General features: G+C 37.2%; 2 protein-coding genes across 3 annotated transcripts; one reads left to right on the top strand and one right to left on the bottom strand.

The window, feature by feature from the left end:
* Positions 1204-4938, top strand: LOC109235779. 2 transcript variants are annotated; one of them, XM_019402029.1, is made up of 3 exons: positions 1204-1328; positions 3577-3705; positions 4019-4938. In XM_019402029.1, exon 3 carries the CDS (start codon positions 4067-4069, stop codon positions 4733-4735), a length of 669 nt encoding a protein of 222 aa, XP_019257574.1. In that variant the 5' UTR covers positions 1204-1328; positions 3577-3705; positions 4019-4066; the 3' UTR covers positions 4736-4938. The 2 variants fall into 2 exon arrangements, with proteins under 2 accessions (XP_019257574.1, XP_019257572.1); XM_019402027.1 differs by having other exon boundaries at positions 1205-1328; positions 4033-4938.
* LOC109235778 (PP2A regulatory subunit TAP46-like) lies at positions 6784-11514 on the bottom strand. Its single transcript, XM_019402026.1, has 9 exons — positions 11250-11514; positions 10403-10525; positions 9145-9231; positions 8934-9038; positions 8627-8788; positions 8075-8110; positions 7903-7974; positions 7373-7653; positions 6784-7266 (listed from the first exon to the last, which is right to left on the bottom strand). Exons 1-9 carry the CDS (start codon positions 11343-11345, stop codon positions 7017-7019), a joined length of 1212 nt encoding a protein of 403 aa, XP_019257571.1. The 5' UTR covers positions 11346-11514; the 3' UTR covers positions 6784-7016.

Below are 26509 nucleotides of genomic sequence, written 5' to 3'. Positions count from 1 at the left end.
ATATATATATATATATATATATATATATATATATATATATATATATATATATATATATATATATATATATATATAATTTTTTTTTTGATTTGCTACCTCATTCATGAAATTTCCTTTTCGTATTGCATCAAATATTGTTAGTCACACCTAAATATATGGAATGAGATCTTTGTGTGTGATTCTTGGAGAAAAAGAACTTTATTTCTTTGGGTTTTCAATTTTTATATGTGTTTGGCTAATTCTGGTAAGTTTATAATTAATGGCTAGAGGTTGGTAAGTTGTGACTTTTTTGGGATATTTTTGTAAGATTCAAAATTTTCAAGTTATATATAAAATGGGCCAAGTCGAGTAAGAAGGTAAAATATAGGTCCAATTGATAGGAATATTGTCGGAAAAAATGATACTATATATATAGCAGCTCTTAAAATAATAGCCGATAAAATATATATATTTTTTGTATATATATATATATGTTATATACAAAAATTATATAAATTTTATATACTTTTTCAGCTATTGAATATAAATAATTTCTGGCGCGAGCTAAAAGTGAAAAAAACCCAATATTGTCCCAACTAATAGAGGAAGTAATTGTTGTTCTTAATTTTATTATTTTTAAAATACCTATGAGGTGGATGATATTTCCTAAGCAAAAACTTACATTCCTAATTAAAAGACATATACAATCAAATATCACTATAACAATCTCGTTTGTTTTAAATACTATGAAAGAACGGGATATAATTAATAGCCCGTTTGGCCAAGCTGCAAAAATCAGCTTATTTGAGAAGTGCTTTTTTTCAAAAGTGCTTTTCTCAAAAGTACTTTTGGTGAGAAGCAGTTTGTGTTTGGCTAATTAGTTGGAAAAGCACTTCTGAGCAACAATTAGTGTTTGGCCAAGCTTTAAAAAACTGCATCTAAGTGTATTTTTCTCAAAAGTGCTTCTCAAAAAAGTGCTTTTTGGAGATAAGCTACTTTTTTCTACTTCTCCAAAATTGCTTCTGTTTCTCCTCAAAAGCATTTTTTTCCTTCCAAAAGCTTGGCCAAACACCTCAATTTTTGACCAAAAATACTTTTGGCAAAAAAAGAAAATACACCTTTGGCAAAAAAGAAGCTTGGCCAAACAGGCTATAAAAATAACAGAGGTAAAATCGACTACCCGGTGCAAATCATAGGAAAGAAATGCCCGACCCGAAAGTTCTTCTAGCGGACTGGTCCAGTTAAAACAACTCAAATTGCGATTCTCTCCAGCCTCAAACTATGCTCGAGCTTCTTTTTCCATAGCTGCCAGCTCTCCTCAAGCTTTCTATCTGCAGCTTAACCATTTTGTATGTTCTCTTTTTCTTTCTCATCAAGATAGTTCCTTTCTGTTTATCTCTAATTTAGGCACATATTCTCTTTTATTGTTAAAACACGAAGTTCAGTAAATTGGAATGCATATTTTTCTTATTGGTATACATATAAATTGTTGAATCTGTTTGATAGCTAAGTGTACTCACTCTCAGTGCAAGTTTACATTTTTTAAAATCCTCTTGTTCCGCCACTGTGTGTATATTTATATACAGAGTTAATTATCTCCTAATTATTTATTTATATACTCCCTCCGTTTCAATTTATGTGAACCCATTTGACTGGACACGGAGTTTAAGAAAAGAGAGAATACTTTTAAACTTGCGGTGTAAAATTGTCACATATATTTTGTGTAGCTATAAATCATTGCACAAAGTAAAATGGTTTCCAAATAGGGAAAAAGGTCATTCTTTTTGGCACGGACTAAAAAGAAAATAGGTTCACATAAATAAAAACGGATGGAGTATTAGGTTTGAACTCACTATCAGAAGGAATGCAACCACTGACTTAAAATCTTAGATATATCCTTTTTCTTTGTGACTTTTACAAGTTAATATATGTTCTTTATTTGCTTCATATGTGATAACAGCTCAAATTTGTGATATTGTACCTCGAGTAATGAGAATTACTATTTTTTCTTGAGATCTAAGTGCTAATTACAGAAAAGACCTTTCATGAGGCATGCAGTGGTGGCGGTAAGAGTCTAACATGGGTTTTCCTCTGGATGTGTATATGAAGTTAAATGTTGAATCTGTTTCTGTTTCCCATATTAGAAGAATTGAAGAGTAATTTTCTTCGCATATTAGTATTGAGAAATCTACTTACATTGGGTCCGGTTTTTGCTAGGAGCGTCTTTAATCTGGCAAAAAAGAATTGTATGTCAATAAATGGAACTCGCTAGTGTTAGATAACCCCTTGTTTCCTCAAAGGACGGATTATTTACTAATATTGGGATGAAATAGGTCCAAGTGAAACGGAATAGCGACTAGATATCAGTGGTGAAGCCACATGGTCACAAGGGTGGTCAGTTGACCACCCTTCGTCGAAAAGTTGCACTGTGTACATAGGTAAAATATTACGTTTTAGAGGTATATAACGCATATTGACCACCCTTAGGAAAATTCCTAGCTTCGCCACTACTAGATATAAGGATTTTGCATGGTTGACCCCTGACTAGTTTAGGAATGAGGATTTTTTGGTTGATCATTGTTGAGAAATACATTGCGAAAAAAGAATACTTGAATTATTTTGCTTTCATTCTACAAGTATCATCAAATTATTTAGCTTCTTTTAGGGAGTTGATCACTAACCACCACGCTAGATATATAACTTCTGCTATTAAGTAATGCGGGTACATTACTTTTGGAGTTGATTATCAACCATGGCGGATAGATAACTTTATATTCTTTAATTTAAAGCACTCTGTGATGGCTGCGGGATGAAGCAAGGTGGCTTCTTGAACGTCCCTCAGCCTTTACAAGTGTAAGTGAGAACGACAAGTCTAGAGAAGTCAACGCGTGGAAGTGGGATATAAACCTTCTTGTTCCATAGTACAAATTGCTGTTAAAATTCATGGGAGATTAGAATATGCGTTGCTACTAAGTGCAGATACTGTTTTGCATCTAACAAGGTGGTTTTCAACAGAGTAATATCAACTTATCAAGGGACTTTTGAATAGAGTAATGAATCATATTACATATTATGGACAGAGGAGGATCTAGGATTTTAGTTCTATGGGTTCAGTATTTAAAATTATGGGTTCATATCTACTATTTATTGCAATTTTAGTGATTTTTTATACGTAAATTTATGTTCAGCGTTGAAAGTACTGGGTTCAACTAGGGTTCAGTTGAACCTGGTAGTTGTATGCTGCATCTGCCACTGATTATGGACAGCTAGATTTGCGAAACTACCAAGGCCTTAATGGTTTCTTTGTAGCAATTCTGTAATTTGATCCTCTATAGCTGGTGAATCTTTTCAGCCATATTGTTAAGCTCAAGGAGTAGAAGATGTACGATTCAACAGGGTACTTTAAAGCATTGGGCAGGTTCAGTTTAAGTGTTGTCATATCCTACTAATTTGATGGAACATCGTTCCAAGATTTGAATGAGAGAAATATAATAAACCTCAGCTTCCGAATTCTCACCTCATTGTTGCCTCCAGACCAGTTTAATAAGTATCTCGATATGTTCTATCAATACATTATTTAATTCCTTGAATTGACAGTGTCAGGCAGATATCGCTTCGTAATTCAAGTACCAAAGGTTGGAAGGAAGCAATACTTGACATTTGCATGGGATGGACAGAATCAGATATGTTGAAACAGAGAGCAACTGAAACAATATAAGAGACAAGGTAGGGTGGCCGAACTTGATTAACATTTAGCAGCTGACATATTATACATGGTCATGTATGAACAATGCTCTATTGTTCTCGATAAACTAACAATCTAATTCTATCAGCTTTCCATATCAAAACATTTTCATCTTAGCACAAGCCACTAGACTTAAAGCTTTTTTATACAATTATCAGTTTATTCAATTTCCAGTAGTTCATGTCATCTTGCATGATACTATCCAAATGTCCATGTTGCAGATGTATTTTTTGGCGATGATATAAATACAACCTTAGGTGGTTATCTTTGGCATCATGATAATCCTGGTGTTAGTTTCTTCTCTTCAGGACCCAACGTGGAGTACAATAAAAAAATTCCTCTATGAAAGCACCAGAACGACTGCCCTCAGAGGTGCCATCAGCCGACCTCGAGGAATACTCAGCATCAAAGACTCTGATTCCGTTTGACCAACCAGTCCCTCTACTTCGAGGTCCCATCAGGCCTGGTTCACAAGAAGAAACAGCTGGCAGATTCATCCTTGCATTTAAAGACCCTTTCTCCTGGGTCTCTGCATACAAGGCTTGTGAATCTCAAGTCACTCAACAATGTGAATCCGGAGCCAGGATTGGTTGCTCAATTGCAGCCTCAGACAAATGTAAAACCCCTTGGTGGAAATCGATCACTGGTAGTGCTTCCAATCAAGACTTTGCAGAGAGAGCAAGATGCGAAGAACGCGAAATGGAGGCTTGCCTAGAAGCAGCAAAGGGGAAATGCCATGAATTTGCAAAACAGAAGTGCTTCCCAGCATTTCGTGATGCAAGGATTGCAGTGAAAGGTTTGAGTCCCAAGGCGAACAAAAAAGAGGTATCCAGGCTAATTTCTTGGGTGAACTTAGGGGAGAAGTGTCAGATAGCTGATCTTTGGAGGTTAGAGAGGCCTTGGCTTGAGTTGAAGGCTCAACTTGAAGTGACTTATTGCAAGGGGAGTGATATATTAGGTTCAGATGGCACAGAAATTAGTGAATATTTGAGAACTAATTTTCAAAAGTAGTACATTGAGTAGTTTGATTAGTAACTGAAGTTTTATGAGATGGGTATGTTCTTGATACCATACTTTAGAAATCTTTTCTATTGCTTCTTGTTCTTCTAATGTGCTGCAGTCTTAAGGATATACTGCTCACCAATGTAGTGAATTTGTGCCTTTGACCAAGTAACATGCGTGGCTTGTTAACTCCATGGCTCAGATTTACAACACATTAAGAGTTTGATTCGATCTTGTTGGATCATGATGTCTATTTTCTAACAACCAACTAATTAAATACGCGAACTATGTTAATATGTTTATCGTGTAGTGAAGTGACAACAGATCGACAAGTTTAAATCAAGGAAAATGTTTTGGATCTACTTTCAGCATCAAATGGAATGAACTCTGGGAATATAAGTGAAGGAGCTAGTTTTCAGACCAAGAATGGGCTAGAACATAGAGACCATAAGTCATATTAAATCCTTAAGAACTGCACCACGCATTTGGTATGAAAGAATTACAAGAAAATACACATGACTTCACACCATAACAAAAAATGGCCTATGTTTTTAAGTTTTACCTTACCTAGCCCATATTGTACATATTTTGAAAGCATTAGCAAATTTAAAATCTGTGTTCTTACAACCATTGCTTCTAAAAGCTATGGAGTTAAATCTGTGTTCTTACAATCATTGCTTCTAAAAGCTATGGAGTTAAATCTGTGTTCTCACAACCATTGCTTTCACTCTCTCTTCTTCTCACATTTTCTACATATGCTTCAAGGGGCCGTGTATTTTCTGATTCTCCCCCTGTTTGCAATGTCAGAAAATTGAAGAGTAGAAATCCACCATTGAAGGCCATTCAAAGCTTTGCTTTCGAAAATAGGATTTTTTGAGTTTGTTAGTTGTTTCGATTGGGTGTTGTTCCAATTGATTGAAAATATCAAAAGGAGTTCAAAATTTAAATTTGAAGTGATTTGGAGTAGATTTGATCAAGATTTGAGTTAAATTTCAGAAAAAACGCAAGGTTGAAGACGAAGTCAGTTTTTTGTATAATTATGTATAATCTTGTATAATAGTGTATATGAGTGTATAAACACATCTTATACACTATTATACACTTTTATACACATTTATACAAGCATCTGTAGACGAACTTCTTCTACGATTTTCAGTTACAATTCTTGTTCAAAACCAGTCCAAATCTCCATTAAATGACTTCGAATTTTATATACAACCTCCTTATACTATTTCTAACAATTCTAAATAACACCCACTCTAAAGTTCTCATAAAATCAAATTCGAAATTTAAACCCACATATTTAAGCTTGTTAAAAATCTAATTCACCACCCAAATGGAACTGGTTTTTTGAACTAATATTTGTGTCACAGTTACTTATTCAAAAATTAACTTAAAAGCTTGAGCAATTTTTTCTAAAAATTAAATAGTAGTTTCGAGAATCTATTGGAGTTGAATGTTGAGTATTAGCCTATTATTTTTGTGCTAGTTGATTGTAAATTGAAATATGGGCTATAAAATTGAAAAGTAGGGAGCCCAGTTGTTCTGATGTGAAATTTTCCCTTTGGTATTGCCACATGAGGGAAGCATTTAGCATTAAGGTTGTCACACCTATCCTTCTCCAAGTTAAGAATTTCCCCCCTTTTTCTACTCCATCACAAGAGTAATTTGTACCTACTTTATGAGCATTTCCATGTTCCATTTGCATATTGCTCGTATTTTGTCGTTCTAACCACCCAGAATCGGTTGTAGGTTCCTTGTAGCTACAATAGCTGAATCTTACAAACAAGCAAGAAATAACAGATGCTTTGGTCATGAACTTCATAACATCTATGTATTGTCTTGCTTCTCCTGGAATTGCATAACACTGCTATGCAAAAATGGGATATGCACAGTTCATATACATGATTTGACCTTTCACTTCTCCTGAGCAGCCTAACAGAGCACCAGTACAATTTGATATGGCTTTTTTCACCACGTTGCAACGGGAAACTGTGTTTTAGAAGTAATATTCTCGCACCTACAGTTTGTTCATCATTCTGTCCTCACTGGAGATATTGACATCAATACCTTTCCATTAGAACTACTGTACAATACATCAGCGATCTAATTTAGTACATATAAGCAAAGTCAGCGTATAATTTAGTACATGTAAACTGGAAATAAAATGGTTTCAAACTTATGGATAAGTTTGGCGTACAACTAACAGGGCAGTCTAATTCAGAACGGCTTCTTCAAATGCTGCAGCAGTTTATGTTTTGGATACTCCAGCTCACCGGCAGCTGCTTCCTTAACCACAAGGAGTGAGTTTCTTGTTGCCAGCACCACGGGGGTTATCATCTTTCCAGTCATCCCATGCTCTTGCCTTGTCTTGAGCAGCGTCATCATCTTCTTCGTCATCTTCACCTGGCCTTAACTTTGGGCCATCCTTGTACCATGAAGAATTTGCTTCTTCCATGAGTTTCATGTTCCTCTCTTGCCATTCGTTCATCATATTCATCTCCGTTAGCCCAGCTTCCTCTATGCTCATGGTTGGTAATCTAGTGTTTGAAATGAAGATGTTATGGTTAAGTTCCTCGAAGCTTATTTCTTTATCTTGCTACTTAAGATAATGGGGCATCTTAGTTATTGGTTAAAAGAAAGTACCTATAATGAGGCTGAAAAACCTGTGCTGCTATTTTTTCTCGTTCGGTTGTTGGATTTCTACCAACAAGACTTGCTGGTCCAAAAATTAACGGTTGGTGTTTATGTTCGTGTGCCTGTGAAACTGTGGCCCTTCCCTCTATGACATCTTGAGCGAAAGTAGCACAGGTGATAGGTGCTGCAGGTTTTGTGTAGTGAGCTCGAGCAGCAGCATCACGATGCCAAGTTTCTGCTTTTTTGGTGCGTTCATCAAGTACTATCTGAGAAAATTCGTTCTCCCCATCCTGCATAAATAGTAGGCCATGATGCAAAAATATAAGAGAGACAACAATACTAGAGTTCTGTCCTAAAATGGCACTATAAAAGCCAGAAAGTTCAGAGTTGGAAAAGAACAGTGTTGCAGTAAATGCTATTTCAAGCTGAAAATGCGGATTGAACACATACATTCAAATTGTAATTACAGAACAGAGGCTACACAACACAATTACAAACAGGCGCCAAGAAGAATGCAATCAACCTAAGTTCAATAATACCTGAAGCTGCCTTTCATTAATAGCAGATAACATTTCTTCCTCTTTGTTCAGCATTTCAAGCAGATCAAAAGCCTGTAGGGCAGTAATTGAAGGATGATAAAGATAAGGTAACAGGCATACACGGAAATAAAAAGTAAATGCACTGCCAGAAACACAGAATATGTGGGCTAACCTTACTGAGGGCCAAGGAGATGGTTGTAAGCCATGCCTGTGAATGGAAGTAGTTCCCATTAATCAGACACTTTATGGAAGTGGCGATCAAAATTTGAGTATAAAAACAATCAAAAGAGGCAACAGCAAAATTTGCATCACAAACTGGAAATATGTATTTTAGGGGTGAATTTAACATATTAAATGATATCTAAAGGGCAAATCATGATTCCTCAGAGATATCAAATACAAAATGTGGAAGGTTACATCATGGATTTCTTCAGCACATCCTATTGAGGATATTAGAATCAAAGGTTGATCTTAGATTGTTCTCATAGACAAACTCAAAAAGCAGTGACAAATGCCAATGCAAATGCAGATCCATGAATGCTGAATCAGCAAACACCCGTATATGTCATGTGCATGAGCATGAACAATATGGATGACTTGGCCTAAAAGTGCAGTCGATGTGATAGAAGTTGCAACATAGAATAAAACAAAAAATATAAGGAAGAAGAAGCTCGCAACATTGATCATGCTCATGCACAGGACATAAATAGGGATGTTTACTAACCTCTCGTTCTTCTTCGCCATCATCATCCGACACATCATCTTCTCCAGTCTCGACAGGAGTAGACAACGCAGCTGCTTTAGTTGATCGCCCACGACGCTCCTTCCGCTCCTTCAATTCAAGCAGCTTTGACTCAGCAGCTCTTTGGCGTTTGAATCGAGCAATCTTTCATAAACATGATGCGCTTAGTAACTCAAATAATCTATCTAAACATGAGAATGAAAAGAAAGAAACCCTTCTTTTAAAACAAAGAAACCTAATAGTAATCTTCACAGACAGCAATTCTAACTGAACGTTAACTCCCATCTACCTTCTTAGCTCTACGATCTGCAAAAGAATTAGCTCCACCTTGTGTAGATGTCTCTATCTCCTCTTCTGGAACAAGCTCCATTGTCTCACAAAATGAAATGAATTCCTAGAGATATTGCCAAAATATAGTGCTGAGATGTCAATTCAACATCAACGCTAACCTTTTGGCATAGCATAAATGTATGGCATGTTATCAGCTCACAACAATTTACCTTTAACTTGGCTTGTGAAACCTTGAGTACTTTTATCCTATTATCTTCTGCAATTTTTTCTGTTAGCTCTGCAAGATAGTATGGCACCTGAAACGATGGAACATTAGCTTCTATATATCAAGTTTCTCTTCAATTGATAGATAATCCATGCGTCATGAGTTTTCAAGGTTCACTCCTCCTTATTGACAAAGTCAATTTTTCTAGTTATTCCCCAAAATCACAGATGTGCTTGACACTACTTAAAGCTAGTTACTACACATATCTAGCGTGCTCGTTACATTTTCTTCCATGTTTGAACACCATAAAACTACCTGAAATGAGATTCAATTTCATATAAACATCTCTAGCATGCTCAAATATCAAATTCTTTCTTTGTTTGCAATGACAAAAATCTGATAAGACGAGATGAGGGGAAAGATCTGCAGTAGCACAAATATAGCAGAACAAAATAAAGAAACCACAAATATGATGCTTGACACTAAGACATTCAAATGGTTGCTCATGATCATAAAACCAATTACTGTTAGGCCTTTTATAAGGTTGCATTTAGATTGGAGAATAATTTTGTTCCAGGTTTGGTCTTGCAAAAATGATAAAATGTAGAGACCCTCTAGTGCAAAAAAAAACCTGTAGTTTGTCTTAATAAGAATATTTGGATGAAACGAGTCCAAATAGAGTGGATTGGAGATTTAGGGTTCACATAACCAAACCTAACAGATGAAGTATGTGACCATCTCATCTAAAAGCTTAAGCTATTAGAGAGAACAACAACAATAACTATGCCTCGATCAGTGACATGAGCCATGATATCGTCGGGACTCATTTCATTCCAATACTCAATTATTTGACTTCTAGGATTTACTTACCAAAAAAAAATGATTACAAATTAGGGCCTTTTTGAAGCTGAAGGTTTTCCAAATCTCACACTTATACCTACAATACCTATACTACCAAAGAATGAAACAAAATAGAATAGAACTAATTCATGCACTAAATGATGACAATAGCAATAATTGGATAACAATTTAGCTTTCATAACTCCACCCAAAAATGAACACATGCACACCAGTTCATCAAGTTTTATAATAAATAGATACAATTGCAAGAAAGGAGAGTAGTAGCTTCTTCTTTGAATTAGAATAAAAGAAATTAGGGAAGGTGAATCCCAACTTTCCCATCCAAACTCTTAGGAACCAAACAAAACTAATAGGATAAATTATCATTACAAGAGAAAAATTTACTTATGAAAACTACTTACCAGGATATATTTCAGATTAGCAGTGCTAATATCATCTTTTGTCTCATTGAGCGAGAACAATCCTAATTTAGTGACCATCTCCTCGCATTGTCTCAAAAGCTCGCAACCTTTTTTGACAATGTCCTAACAATCCACAACCGGCAAAAACAAATTAGAGGTGGACTCGTAATTTGAAACAAGTACGTACACAACCGACTAGATAGTATATATACAAATCTCTAAAATTTTATAAATTTAAATAGTCCAAGCTCGAGAGAGTAAGTGCGTTTCCTCTACGCTGATATAAATACAATAAATCATACACATAATACATTATTTCGAGACACAAAATCTGAGAGCAAGTGCACTGCCTAATATATATGCATATATCCCAAACGAATCTGCCAATATAGCCCGCGCTCGCACCTGTAAGCTGAATGCACCTCTGATACAAATACATTAAATAATGCACAAAATACATTATTTTTGAGTCACAAAATTTGAAAGCATGCGCACAGTCTAATATATATATATATATATATATATATATATATATATCTCAAAAGAATCTGATAACTTTTATATCGATGCATATACAGCTCGAGCTCGCGCCTGCGAGCTGGATTCACCTTTGACACAAATACATTAAATCAGACACAAAATTCATTCTTTAGACACCCACACACACACAATATTTGTATAGAAATATATAATTCAAGCTCGAGACCGTGCGTGCAAGTGCCATAATGCCATTACTGTTTGTATGCTGAATCCGCCTCAAATATTACAACTACTATAAAATCATGCGGGAAAAAAAACATTTTTAAGTAGTATTCCGCTATGAAAGAACAAAAATACAAAATTTTACCTGATCAACGGTGGATTCAGATGCAATTGAATGAATTTTTCGAGACTGCTCGAATAAAGCTGGCAAGGATATCTCTTGCATCTTCATCTCCCCCATTTCTGGTTTATCAGCTTCCAAACCGCAATTAGATGTGTGCGAGGGGGTTCTGGAATATGAATGTGCTGCTTCGTATGTTGCTTTGATGTGAACACACGGATGCCATTTACTTACTGGGAAAAGACAAATCGCATATATATTATGATATTTATAAGATCCGTAATTGTGATGTTTTGCAATTGCTTATATAATGGCTATGTATAAGTCTGCAGTCTGTAATCGCTATGTATAAGTCGCACTCGTATCACATTTAGCTTGTTTGGATGGTCGTTGTTTATTGTATCGTATTGTATTGTTACTTTAAATACAATACTTGTTTTGATTGTCACTTAAATTTTATTGTATCATGTCGTTAAATCAGTCGTTACATAACGACGAAATGTGCCACTTTATGTAACGACCGATTTGGTATGGTCGTGTCGTTACCTTGTCTTAATCTCTCAATCTCACCCTTTATTATTATTAAATTATTTTAATTATCATTTACCCTGCCTTTTTATACAGTAATTTTACCTTGAATCATAATTTTTCTTTATAATATTGCAAGTTTATTTTTCATATTGCTGGTGTGTGATATCATGAAACGATCCAAACGACACAAGCTATTCAAACATTGTATTTATCCAACGATATAATACAATATAATACAATATGATACGATACATTATGAAACGATGCGTAACATCCATCCAAACAAGCTGTTAGCGTCACGATTTATAGCATGCAGAAGTGGCGATTTATAAGTCGCAGTCTGATTGCAATTTATAAGTCACATTTAATGATTGTGATTACAAGTCGCATTTTGTTATTGAGATTTGTAAGTCTTATTTGGCAATCGTAATTTATAAGACGCATTCAGTTAGGCGATTTATAAGTCACATTTAGCAGTCGCGATTTGTAACTCACATTCAGTAACTTATATAGCTATCTAGTTTATCTGAATACTAAGTTCTAACTTTTAGTAGAAGCTTTATTTAGTTGATATGACAATACATTTTTTGTTGATGTCGGCTTAAAATAAAATATTTTGATAGCTAAATGTGATAGTCTTAATATAAATCTCTTCTCCTTCCACATATATAGAGGGATACAAAGTTTGTAGTTTTGTGATCCTAAACTAGTCCGTATTTTTCATCTTGGCTCTTCAGCTGAGACAACGACCAATTGAACACCTAAACTCAGGTGGAAGTGTATCTATTAGACACTCATTGCTTACATGTCATAACACGTGTTTCACACCCAAAGTTAGGTGCGTGAATGGATGAAAAATTTAACGTTCCCAAACAAATCAAGTATTTGTGACTGCTAAAATCTGAAAAACTAAAGGAAAGCGAAGTGGTAAAATAGATGATAAATGAGAAAAGATTTTTGGCCGGAACTCAATCTATTACGCAATCAATGCAAACAGAGAAATTCAAAACAAAACAAAAAAAAGAAACATGATAAACAACACAAATCGGCCAAACACTTAGCCCAGGTTCATAAGGGCTGTCTATGTAAATACGGACTAGTTTAAGAGGATATCTATGTATTATGCCTTAATTGAATATAAAAATCAAATTAAAATAATGAGATCTTTTCATACATATATACTATTTGAAACTTTATTACCCTTAATGTCCATGTTTAGCTAATTACCTGGCATAAACAAGTTTTGTTTACCAAATATATACAATCCACCTTAAAAGGCTCCCAATCCATTATTTGTGGCTTCAATCAAGGGATTTAGTTATACCCTCTCCTTCTTTCTATCCTCTCTCTCTTCCTCTTCTCTCTCCCCTCCTCCCCACATTGCCCCAGTGAGGCTGTTTGCACAGAGAACCTCACTGTTTAACCAAAAATAGGGATTTTAGTCAAAGCTTAATTTTAGAAGAGCTTGGGTTACTGATAATCAAATATAAATGGAAATAATTGATGTAAATAATAATAGAATAGAAAGCAAAGTAAATCAGCATATTTCAATAGTATTTCGTGTCCTTACAAATGTTCAGTCCTCACCTTTTATAGCTATCTCTAAGTAATACATTTTGTTTCTCTCATAATAGAGTCATTATGGACAATTAATGGCATTTAATGTAACATTATTATTGGTAATCATAACTGATTCAATACGGATTCCATAATGTCTTCCGTGATTAATGCCTATTAATGACCGATAATACGTATCTATACATGATGGGCTTAAGGTCTTTTAATCTATATTTTGATGATCTAACAAACTTTCTGTATGGAACCAGATAAAAGACCAAGAATGATAGTAAAAAGTTAGAGGGAACATATGGCGAAACATGTGTAAGTAAGGGCATAAAGTAAAGGGGAACCTGTGGTATCCTGTTATTCAATCTGGTTCTCTAAACTCTAACTTCTCGTATTCAATGCTAAGTTTGTCATCATCAAAAAGGGGGAAACTGATATTTTTTCAATATCTTTGTCTTGTGTTTTGATGATCTAACAAACTTAATGTCAAGAACCAGATAAGGAACCTGACTCACTTGGATTACACTGTATCTAACGGATTCCAGCCAAATGTGAACTTGCTACAACTTCAGGAGGTAGGAACCTAGACAAGGACCTGATACTCTTGTGGGTTCCTTACGGAAGTACAAAGTCAATTGGACACAGCTGGAAACGAAGATTCTGCTGCACTGCACTATTTCCAGCGCCCGCTCATTCTCTGATCAACTAAAGTACAATAATTCAAGTTACTCAACTCAAGACAATCTGGGCAGTGTGCACAAGTACCAGATCAGGAACCTGATTGTCACTACCCCAGTTCGCCCTCCGTGAACCGTCGTGACGGCACCTAGTCTCTACGACTAGGTAAGCCTAACAAGTGCGGAAAATAAATAGAAAACTTGCGGAAATGTAAATTAAAATCCAAGAATAACCAAAGGAAAACGATATATAAAATGATGCTCGGCATATACACCTCAACATCTCAAAATCCTACAACATTCTCCCAAAACCCGGAAACTCACGGGAACACAGGCTGAAAGAAATAGAGTAAAGTGCTCTAACTCCAGAGTGTCGACATCAACAGTAAGATAGAAAGGCTAACACTACATGATAGAATAAAGATAGAGACTCCTTGGTCTGCGGACGCTGCAGATGTACCTCGAAGTCTCCGAAAGATCTCCCTGCCTCAAGGGTGGTAAGCCTGGGTAGAGGTACCTGGATCTGCACATGAAAAACATGCGTAGAAAGGGCATGAGTACACCACAGCGGTACTCAGTAAGTGCCAAGCCTAACCTCGGTCGGGTAGTGATGAGGAAGGTCAGGGCCCTACTGAGATTAATAAATAATAATAAAAATGACAGGATAAGGTAAACAGTAATATTGTAAACCAACAGTAAGGATTTAATACAGGATAATAAGGAATACAATAATTGAAACAGAGATAAAGGAATCACAAGGAAAAATACTACTCGTAACAAGGATTAAGACCGGGTATCTCTCAGTATCCTCAATATATATATATATATATATATATATATATATATATATATATATATATATATATATATATATATATATATATATATATATATATATATGTCGGGGATCTCTTGGTATCCCGAGTATCTCTTGGTATCCTCAATATATGCTAGGGATCTCTCGGTATCCCGAGGATCTCTTGGTATCCTCAATAAACGTGCCAGGGATCTCTTGGTATCCTCAATATACGTGCTAGGGATCTCTTGGTATCCCGAACCTCAGTTCTGATCATAAATACGTATAGGGGATCTCCCGGGATGCCGTCTCGTAGTCCCAAAGTAAAGCACACAGCAGCAACACGAGAATACTCAATTAAGCTAAATTTCATGCTAAGTAAACAGGTGATTCTAGCCTAAAATGCTTCACGTAATGCAATTAAGGCAATTTAAGCAAATAGGCAATTTAAGTCAACTAAACATGTTTTTTTCTAATATACAACATGCTAAATTTGCAAGTATAATAAAGCAGGAAAAGAATTTAAGTGAATTACCTTAAGGAAAAATCGGATTTTCAACAATTAGCTCACGTACGCACTCGTCACCTCACGTACAAGGCATTTCAAATATCAAACATATCATATCCTAAGGGGAAGGTCCCCCACACAAGGTTAGACAAGCCACTTACCTCGAACCGGCTCAAAAATCAACCCGAGACCACGTTCTTGCCGCGAGTACTCGACTCCAAATGGCCCAGATCTATTCAATTCAATTTCATAATGTAAATAACACTTCAAGTAACTGATTCTACAATTAAATTCTAAGCTAATACGCGAAATCATGTAAAAAATGACCAAAATGACCCTCAGGCCCACGTCTCGGAATCGGGTAAAATTTACATTTTCAGAACTCTCACACTCTCACGAGTCTAACCATATCAAAATTATCCTAATCTGTTGTCAAATGCCCAATCAAAACCTGATCTCTTGGTCTAAGAACTTTTCCCCCAATTTCTACCAAAATTCCAAAATTAAATGATGAATTTAAGTGAAGATTCATGGAAATTAGTCTAAACCGAGTAAGAATCACTTACCCAAGTCGCCCGGGTGAAAATTCCTTCAAAAATTGTGATCTCCCGAGCTCCCAAGTCCAAAATATGAATTATGGTCTAAACCCTCGATTTTGGGTTCCTTAATAGCAATCGCGTAAGGCCAGTCACGATCGCGAAGAACAAAAATTCACGCGCCTCAGATTACTCTATGCGAATGCGGAACCCGTCCGCGAACGCGATGCTAGCTCCCTCAGACTTACGCGATCGCGGTTGGCTTCACGCGAGCGGGTAGAGAAACACTCAACAACCATTGCCCCCTTATTCCTTCTACACGAACGCGGCCTAGCCCACGCGTTCGTGATTCAACACTGCCCCAAAGCTACGCGTTCGCATCCCTCTTCACGCGAATGCGAAGAGAAAAATCCCCTCAGCCTCGCCTAAGCATTCGCGATCGCGATACTCTCCACGTGATCGTGATGAGGAAAGGTCTGCAACAACTAAACCTGAAATTCTATAACTTTTTAACAACTCAAAATGACCCGTTGAGCATCCGAAACACACCCGAGGCCCCCGGGACCTCAACCAAAGGAACCAACACATCCTAAAATCTCATTCAAACTTGTACCAATCTTCAAAGCGCTACAAACAACATCAAATTCCCCAAAACACATCGGATTCAAGCTTAAGTTTCTAAAATCTTCCGAATTTCGGTTTTGATCAAAAACCCAACCAAACCACCTCCGAATGACCTGGAATTTTGCACACACATCCCAAATTACATGACGGAGCTACTTTAACTCTCGGAATTCCATTCTGACCCTCGGATCAAAATCTCACTATCGGACCCGAAACTTCCAAAATTCACCTTTCAGCATTTCAAGCCTAAATTAGCTACGAACCTCCAAAACACTATCCGAATACGCTCTTAATCCCAAAATCACCTTACGGAGCTAACGGAACCATCGGATTTCCATTCCGAGACCGTCTTCACAATGTTCTGACTACGGTCAACTTTCCAACACTAAAGCTCTCATTTAGGGACTAAGTGTCCCAAAACTCTCCAAAATTCAAAATCGAATGTCCCGGCAAATCAAATTAGCAGAAATAAACTTGGGGAAAGCAGTTAATAGGGGATCAGGGCATAAATTCTAAAAACGACCGGCCGGGTCGTTACATTGATCCCTTGATACTCCCTTGACAGAAGTACAAGTTAACTATACAACTGGAACACAACTGCAGAAAGTGACTGTCCGCAACTGTACAATGAGGAACACAATAGGGACCTGGTCCCTTATCTGACAGAAGTACAAGTCAACTATACATCTGGAATGCAACTGAGTGATTGTCCGCAACTGTACAAAGAGGAACACAACACGGACCTGGTCCCTTAGGGTTCTCCAACAGAAGTACAAGTCAACTACAACTGAAAAGCAATTGCAGAAAGTGACTGCCTGCAACAGTGCAGCAGACAGTGCAACAGTCACTTCCCATTAAGATTGGACATCGCTAAGGATGTCTTGTGTAGTATAAACCTTATGCAAGGCATAAGTTTCAAGTTCAACACTTGCAAACACAAAAAAAGGAAAATTCTCTCAAGTGCTCAAGAACCTCTCTCAAGAACAAAGCTGCTTCAACCTCAAGGACCTGATCCAAGATCGAAGATATCTTAAGTCCTTAGGTTGTCGGGTCTTTGTTATGTATTCTTCATTGTAATTCCTATCCGGCTTTCTTTGAAGCATTGATTAGGTTGAGTCATAAGAAAAAGCCTTTGTAACTGTAGTGTGACAAAGTGGCTTGTGGTGGAAACATCACAAGTTAGTCAAAGCCTTTGTAAGCATAGTGTGACAAAGTGGCTTGTGGTGGAAATACCACAAGTTAGTCAAATTCTTTGTAACTAGGATAGTTATAGAGTGGCTTGTGATGAGAGCATCACAAGTTAGTTGAAGTCTTTGCAATAGGGTTATTGTAAAGTGGCTTTGTAATAGGGAGATTGCAAGTTAGTGAAGCTAAAAGCCTACGAGTGTAGGTCGTGGTTTTTTATATCCCCTTGTGTGGCATTTTTCCACGTAAAAATCCTCGGCCTTATTTACATTCAGCTTTATTAGCATTCACTGCAGAACCCGATAAAGGACTAGGTACTCTACTATTTGGTAGATTCACACAAACTTAGCACTGTACCAAACTGATATAGGACCAGATCGCTATATAGTTTGGTTCATCAGTATTCTCAGAGGAAACAGATAGAGAACCCGACGCACAGTCTCTAACAAGTGATATCAGAGTAGGTTCTTCCTATCAGGCTAACACCTAGGAAGGATCCTCATGGCTGCTCCACCAACTCTTGAAAGGAGAAAACCAAAGAAGAAAAAGTACCGGGTACTTAAAGCTGCAAACAATGATTCGAGTGAGGAAGACAGTTACATGGCTTACTTAACCAAAAGGTTTCAGAAGATGGTCAGAAGAAATGGAGAAGTGCTAGAAAGGGACAACTCTAAAAGATCAAAGAACAATGATCTTTGTTACAAGTGCGGAAAGGCTGGACACTTCATGAAAAATTGTCATATCTTGAAGCAAGAATTCTCCAAGAACTTCAAAAGAAAAAGATCAGCTGAATATGACTCAACCTTTGCGTTGATGGCACAACCAGATGAAGATGAAGACGATGACAACAAAGAGGTAAATTTCAGGGATGTTCAGAGAAATCTGAAATCCTATTCTCCAAGAAAACTCATGTCTTTAGCTAATGTATTAATCAATTCTTTTCATAGTTTTGTGGAGGATAGGGATTATTTGACCTTAGAGTTAGCAGAATCTGAACAAACTAGAGTCGACTCAGTGGTTGTAGTTACTGACCATAAGAAAACCATTGAAATTTTCAGAAAAAGAAAAGAATGTCTTTTAGCAGAAATTACAGACCTAAGGGAAACAATTGTGAAACCTTGGACTAAGTTAAAACCTGAAAATCTGGAAAAGGAAAGGACATAGCCAGTGAGGAACACATTAGGCTTGAAAATTAATTGAAAGCTGCTAGAACTATGATATGTGGTGAACTCGAGAAAAATAAGCAGCTTCAAGCTGAATTGAAGAGAGTAAAAAGTGACCTTGAGAAATATCTCAAGTGGACCTGGTCCTCAGATGTTGTCATTGCCATGTGTTTTAACAATAGTGGAAACAGGTAGGAAATTGGGTTCCAAAAAGAGAAAACTCCTTACAACCCTCACAACAAGTACGTCACAGTTCCTAGCTTGTACCCACTGTGGGAACAATGGGCACTTCAAAGAAAATGCCAGGCCAGGGCTCAATCCGTTAAGAAAAATAAGGTGTTTACTGATAAAGTGACTACTAATAGGGGACCATGTACCGCTCGCAAGAAACCAATGTTGCCTGCATGGACTAGAAAAGCCCTTATCCATCCCTTCTATCATAACAAGGGACCCAAACTAGTTTGGGTTCCTAAATCAAACCCATAATTTAGATGTGGAGGGAGCAGTGGGAGGGACTGCAATGGATCATGGAAAGTAGATGCTCAAAGCACATGACTGGAAATACCGTGGATTTTCTCTCACTGAAAGCCCTGTAAGGAAGGGATGTACCATTTGGAAAATGGAAAGAATGGGTACATTCTAGGTATGGGGAAGAAAAACAAGGTAGAAGTTCGTGTCTAATCTGGTGATATGAGCTCATTGAATGCAGTTGATAATGATTCGAAGACTTGGCATAAAGGATTAGGGGGATACAAGTTTCTCACTTCTGGACATATTGATGAAGAAGGACCTGGTCCATGGTCTGTCAAATTCAAAGCTCAAAGAACACGGAGCATGCAATTCCTATGGGAATACTGAGCAGAAGTGAAAAGAGGCGCATGATCAGACCTCTCCTGAACAAAGCCCCCTATGAGTTGCTGACTGGAAGGAAACCTAAGCTGGCTCATCTGAGAACCTTTTGATGAAAATGCTATGTTCTCAACAATGGGAAGGACCAACTTGGGAAGTTTGATGCAAAAAGCGATGAAGGAATCCTTCTGGGATACTCCTCTCAAAGCAAAGCCCACAAAGTCTACAACAAAATGGCACACTGTATGGAAGGAAGTGTTCATGTGCTATTCAACGAGACATCCTCCTCTAAAAAGGGAAGAAATAGTGATGATTAAGATAATGAACCACTTTTGGTCCATGGGAAATATCTGGAGTTTCAAATGGGAAGGCTGATTTGATGAGTAAGATGAAGGAGACAGGTGAGAGACAATGCAACATCCTCTTCTACTTCTCAAGAGGAACCTGGTACTTCCATTACTACCCCTGATGCAGAAGAAAGAGCTGGAGATGCAGTGTAAGGCACTCCCCAAGTAACAAGGAGTGCAGGGAAACCCATTTAACTTACCCAGTCTCTCTACCAATCAAACTTCAGTCCCAAATTGGAAACAAAAAATCTCCCATCCACTTGATAATACAATCACCCCCTTGATTCTGGAGTTCAAACAAGATCGAAAACTAGAAATTCCCTGTCCTTCTCAGCATTTCTATCCCAAAAATATCAAGAAAGCCTTGTAGGATGCAGACTGGATTACTGAAATGCAAGAGGAACTGCATCAACTTGAAAGAAACAAGGTATGACACCTGGTACCTAGACCCTCAGACAGAACCATCATGGGGACCATGTAGGTATTCAGGAATGAGCTTGATGAACATGGAAAAGGCTTGTTGTCCAAGGATTCAATCAAGAGGAAGAGATATTATGATGAGACTTTTGGCCTAGTAGCTCGCATGGAAGCTATTAGGATCCACATTGCCTTTGCTTCACAAGAGGAAAGATTGACAATACATTGTCTTTGAAGAAACGGGGAAGGAACCTGCACATTGATCAGATTTATGTGGATGACATCATATTTGGAGCTACAACTAACTCATTATGTGAAAAATTTGCTAACCTCATGGGAAGTAAGTTTGAAATGAGTACGATGGGGGAACTGAATGTCTTCTTGGGTCTTCAAGAGAAGCAGTCCATAAAGGGAACGTGTATCAGTTAGAAATGCATCAAAGAACTCTTGAAAAAGTTTGCCATGGAAGCATGGGAATCATTGGATCTCTACTCTACCTTACTGCCAACAGGCCAGACATTGTATTCAGTGTGGGATTACGTGCAAGGTTCCAATCAAATCCTGAGGAATCTCATCTGAAGGTTGCTAAGAAAATTCTGAGATATTTGGGCATACAAAACCTGGTTCCGTACTATCCTTCAGGGGACAATTTCAACCTTATTAGTTATGCTAACGCTAATTATGCAAGTTATCTGGAGGACAGGAAAAGCACATTTGGAATGGCTCATCCCCTTAGATCATGCTTTATATCATGGGGTACAAGGAAACAAAACTCAGTAGTTCCCTCAACAGCTGAAGCAGAATCTGTTGCAGCTACCTCGTAATGTACTCATTCACTGTGGATCAAGCAATAATTGGAAGATTTTGGTGCATACGTTGATTGTGTACCGCTTCTATGTGGAAACAGGTCTTATTTGTATAAGATTTTATTCCACGGAAGATCAAATTGTAGATATCTTCACCAACGCTCTGAGCAGGGAACACTTTGAGAAACAAGATGGCATTGGGATCACTTGAACCTAATTGAGAACCTGGTTCTGCTGACATGATTATGATAGTCACACTAAGGTAAAATTGGCTAAAGTGTTTTCTAACTAGGCCTAACTCACATCTATATCGTTGTAGGTAAACACACATGATGATCATAGAAGATAAAGGTACCGTGTTGAACTTCAGAGGAGAGCTACAAAAACCCTTTTACAAAAACAGATCGGGAACCTGGTTCTGCACCACAGGTTAGTAGTAATGTGTTTTTCACATGCTTGTTAAAAAAAAAAGGATAGCAAAATTAATTAAACTGCCACATCATCTGACTTTTTAGACCAGCAGTTCTAAACCATTGTCTCCCTTTGCATCTTTTTAATTTTTCCTTCAGAACTCTCTACCACTTCTCTCACCATGGCCAACGAATAATCGTCTTTTTCTCTTGCCATCGACATCACTCCCACATCTCCTTCTCCCTAAACACCATCACCAGAAACCCACTTCTTCACTATCCCTGATACTCCTCATCTCCAGTCACCTCTACTCTTCTCCAGTCACCTCATCTCCAGTCTCACTTCCATGAGTTGCAAACCCTACTTCTCCTATGTTCCTGAATCTCAGGGGGAAGAAACTCCATTCTTAGGGGATGAAAGAACTCTGGTGCTTTTTGTGTCTCCGGTTCATGACACCGTCATAGAAGAATCTGTTGAAGAACCCGATTTTCTTTTAGCTGAAACAAAGCAGGTGATTATAGAAGAAAGAGGCTTTTGAGTGTGCCTTGCAGAAGAGTAAGCAGAGTATTAAAAAAAAGGGAAAGAAGTGGCTGATAAACACATTTCAGTGGTTGAGGTTGATAAAGATATTGTGGAGGAACCTAGTTCCTCAGTGAAAATATCTGCAAAAGGGTGTGGCAGAGAAAGATTTGTTTGAGGGTGACATTGTGGCTGTTGCAAGCAAGAATGAGAAGTTTATTGAAACACCTAGAAACAAAAGTGGTAAAGTGTGGGAGGACCTGGTTCAATGAAGACCATTCTAAGTGACAGTGGCCTTGGGCAGAAGAGTTAACTTAGAAAAAGTCTTGTGGGGTCGCACGCTTGCCGGACAATCTAGGAGATGGCAGGTATGAGACAGGTTCTGGACTTAGGCAACTAGTGGAGAACCTGCGGGAGAAACTGTTTGACTAACAGTTGTCTGCAACTACCCGCATGGACATAGCTCTCAAAACCATTGCTGCCTCCTCTACCAAGCCTCCCTCTTCTAGTGCCCCCTAGGGTCCTCTTAGTGGCCAGTTATCTTTTGCTCTGATGATTTTGTGGCTGTTGTTTCTCTTTTTGTTTGTCTTCTTGTGATGGCATGTTGGATTTCACCGTTGCTGCTCCTGTTGAAACAATCATATTTTTTTATCAGTAAAACAACTCTTTTTTTGCCTGTACAATGCTTGTTTTCCTTTTTGCTTCTCTTTTCTATCATGAATGTGTGCACATATGTGACATGAGTTAGCTTTGTTGGACTTCTTTATGCCTTTTTGTCTGACTGTGTCTTTTTGTTGATGCTAAAAGGGGGAAGAATCGAGTGAATCGAGTCAGAGGGAACATATGTTAGTGTCAGGGGGAACATATGGCAGGGTTAAGAATAGAGTCAGGGGGAACATATGCAGTTGCTGGTACCTTATCTGGTTAAGTCAAATAGTCATCAATGTTAAAAGTTTGTCATTATCAAAAAGGGGAAAATTGATGGGCTTAAGGTCTTTTAATCTATGTTTTGATGATCTAACAAACTTTATGTATGAAACCAGATAAAAGACCAAGAATGATAGTAAAAGGTCAGAGGGAACATATGGGGAAACATGTGTAAGTAAGGGCATAAAGTCAAGGGGAACCCGTGGTATCCTGTTATTCAATCCGGTTCTAAACTCTAACTTCTCGTATTCAATGCTAAGTTCGTCATCATCAAAAAGGGGGAAACTGATAGGTTTTCAATATCTTTGTCTTGTGTTTTGATGATCTAACAAACTTAATGTCAAGAACCAAATAGGGAACCTGACTCACTTGGATCATACTGTATCTAACGGATTCCAGCCAAATGTGAACTTGCTACAGCTTCAGGAGGTAGGAACCTAGACAAGGACCTGATACTCTTGTGTGTTCCTTACGGCAGTACAAAGTCAATTGGACACAGCTGGAAACAAAGATTATGCCGCACTGCACTGTTTCCAGCGCCCACTCATTCTCTGATCAACTAAAGTACAATAATTCAAGTTACTCAACTCAAGACAATCTGGGCAGTGTGCACAAGTACCAGATCAGGAACCTGATCCCTTGGTACTCCCCTAACAAAAGTACAAGTTAACTATACAACTGGAACACAACTGCAGAAAGTTACTGTCCGCAACTGTACAAAGAGGAACACAACAGGGACCTGGTCCCTTAGGGTTCTCCGACAGAAGTATAAAGTGACTGCCTGCAACAGTGCAGCAAACAGTGCAACAGTCACTTACCATTGAGATTGGACATCACTAAGGATGTCTTGTGTAGTATAAACCTTATGCAAGGCATAAGTTTCAGGTTCATCACTTGCAAATACAAAAAACGAAAATTCTCTCAAGTGCTCAAGAACCTCTCTCAAGAACAAAGCTGCTTCAATCTCAAGGACCTGATCCAAGATCGAAGATATCTTAAGTCCTTAGGTTGTTGAGTCTTTGTTATGTGTTCTTCATTGTAATTCCTATCCGGCTTTCTTAGAAGCATTGATTAGGTTGAGTCACAAGAAAAAGCCTTTATAACTGTAGTGTGACAAAGTGGCTTGTGGTGGAAACATCACAAGTTAGTCAAAGCTTTGTAACCATAGTGTGACAGAGTGGCTTGTGGTGGAAATACCACAAGTTAGTCAAATTCTTTGTAGCTAGGATAGTTATAGAGTGGCTTGTGATGAGAGCATCACAAGTTAGTTGAATTCTTTGCAATAAGGTTACTGTAAAGTGACTTGTAATAGAGAGATTGCAAGTTAGTGAAGCTAAAAGCCTATAGGTGTAAGTCGTGATTTTTTTGATCCCCTTGTGTGGGAATTTTCCACGTAAAAATCCTCGGCCTTATTTACATTCATCTTTACTAGCATTCACTACGGAACCCGATAAAGGACCAGGTACTCTACTATTTGGTGGATTCACACAAACTTAGCCCAGTACCAAACTAATATAGGACCAGATAGCTATACAGTTTGGTTCATCAGTATTCTCAGAGGAAACATATAGAGAACCCGGTTCTCTATACAATCCGGTGGACGCGCAGTCTCTAACAATACCCCTTTTGCTATTAAGGTTCTTTTGATGTGACTTCTGAATATCAATAGGTTCGAGCGCCTTTCCTTTCTGAATTCCTTGAATCTCTGCCCGTACCTGCTGAAGCTCGTGCCTCTTCAACTATTCTTTGTCAACTGTCGTTCTTTTACCAGTCCACGTGTCATGACATGTCACCTCATAATTAATTCTATACATGAGCTTAATTTTTCCCAATACACTCACTCCATGGCTAAAGTTGCTTCTTGCCGAGACAAAGCTGGGCTTTCTGCATTGATGGACAGACCTTGTTGGAAAATTTACCTGGTTTGACCAGATTCTGTTTAATGTTAAAGGTCAAAGGGAAAAAGAAAAAGAAACTACATCAAGTTATTTTTAAATTTCCAGTTGTAGCATCTCAATACTGTGACTTGCAATAAGGCAATTCATAATTTTTTGAGCTTGAATTAGGTCCTACTGGAGCGCACAACTAGCTGTATAGTTGTATCTATTGTTTCACTTATTATATTTTGCAAAAAGACAGTAATCAAATTTTCTATGTGAGCCGAAAAAGAATTTTTTTTGGATAAAATTAAAAATATTTTTACTTAACATTATGACTACAAGATCCTAGTAATAATATGTACTACTTTATTTATATTCTTTCTTTTTCCGTGAGGAGCTAAGAAAAGTTCTATTTAGAGAATGCGGCAGCGAAACTTATCTACAGTTTATCTACAATTTTCATACATTATTTACATCAAGTTATATACAACTACAATATCATACCACTTAAAAATAATTTTTATATAAATTTTATACAATATGTCTTTTTGTATATTTTGTATCCGATTTATATATATAGTAAAAATAAATTTCATACAACTAATTATATATTATACAACTTATCCACAACTTTCACACATTATTTCTACCCAGTTATATATAACTACAATATCATACAACTTAAATAGAATTTTTATACAATATTGTTCAACTTTCATATAATATTTAAATAAATAAAAAAAATATAAACAACATAATATAATTTTTCTACAATTTTATTACAACTTTACTATAATTTCTGCAGCATAATGTATGTCATGTCTTCTTCTTCTTCTTCTTCGAGTTTCAATCTGAAATTCAGCCAAAATCAAGTCTAATCTTCACCAAAACACCCTCAAAATTGAGATATAAACTCTAAACCATATTCCTAATTGTTTGCAACAACACCCAATCAAAACAAACAATGGTTTTAAAAAACCCAAATTCGAATTCAAAGCTTCAAAGCTTTTTAATGACTGTCAATGGTGGAATTGTTGCTCTCTTTTCCTTAGCTTTACATTATTGAAATTAGGGAATGAGAGATAGAGAGACGTAGAGAAAATTCCAATTCTTTGCAACAACACCCAATTCAAATAATTTTTTTTTTGAAAACCCAAATTCGAATTCAAAGCTTCAAAGCTTTTTAATGGCTGTCAGTGGTGGAATTGCTACTCTCTTGTGCAAGATATGTGGGGGAGAAGGGGTGGGATGTGGAGATATAAACGTGTGTGTGTGTGTGTGTGGGGGGGGGGGGGAGGGATACGGAAAGAGAAACGCGGGGAGTTGGATTTGTACGTTACAATGATTGTAGGAATTGATTAATTATCCTTAAATCATGAAAATGTACATAATTGGTAATTTTGTATATAGAAGGTAATTAAAGCGAAACTTGAGTAGGGAGAGTAATAAAGTTTCCAATAGTGTATAGGTACGTAAAAATCCCTAAAATAATTCAATCAAAAAAATGCATTATACACCCTTGACAAAGTCATTTTCCTTGGG

The sequence above is a fragment of the Nicotiana attenuata genome, chromosome 12 (assembly GCF_001879085.1).
Source record: "Nicotiana attenuata strain UT chromosome 12, NIATTr2, whole genome shotgun sequence".
NCBI classification, from domain to species: Eukaryota; Viridiplantae; Streptophyta; class Magnoliopsida; order Solanales; family Solanaceae; genus Nicotiana; species Nicotiana attenuata.
The sequence above is the reverse complement of the archived record's forward strand: the minus strand, read 5'-3'. Positions and strand labels throughout refer to the sequence as shown.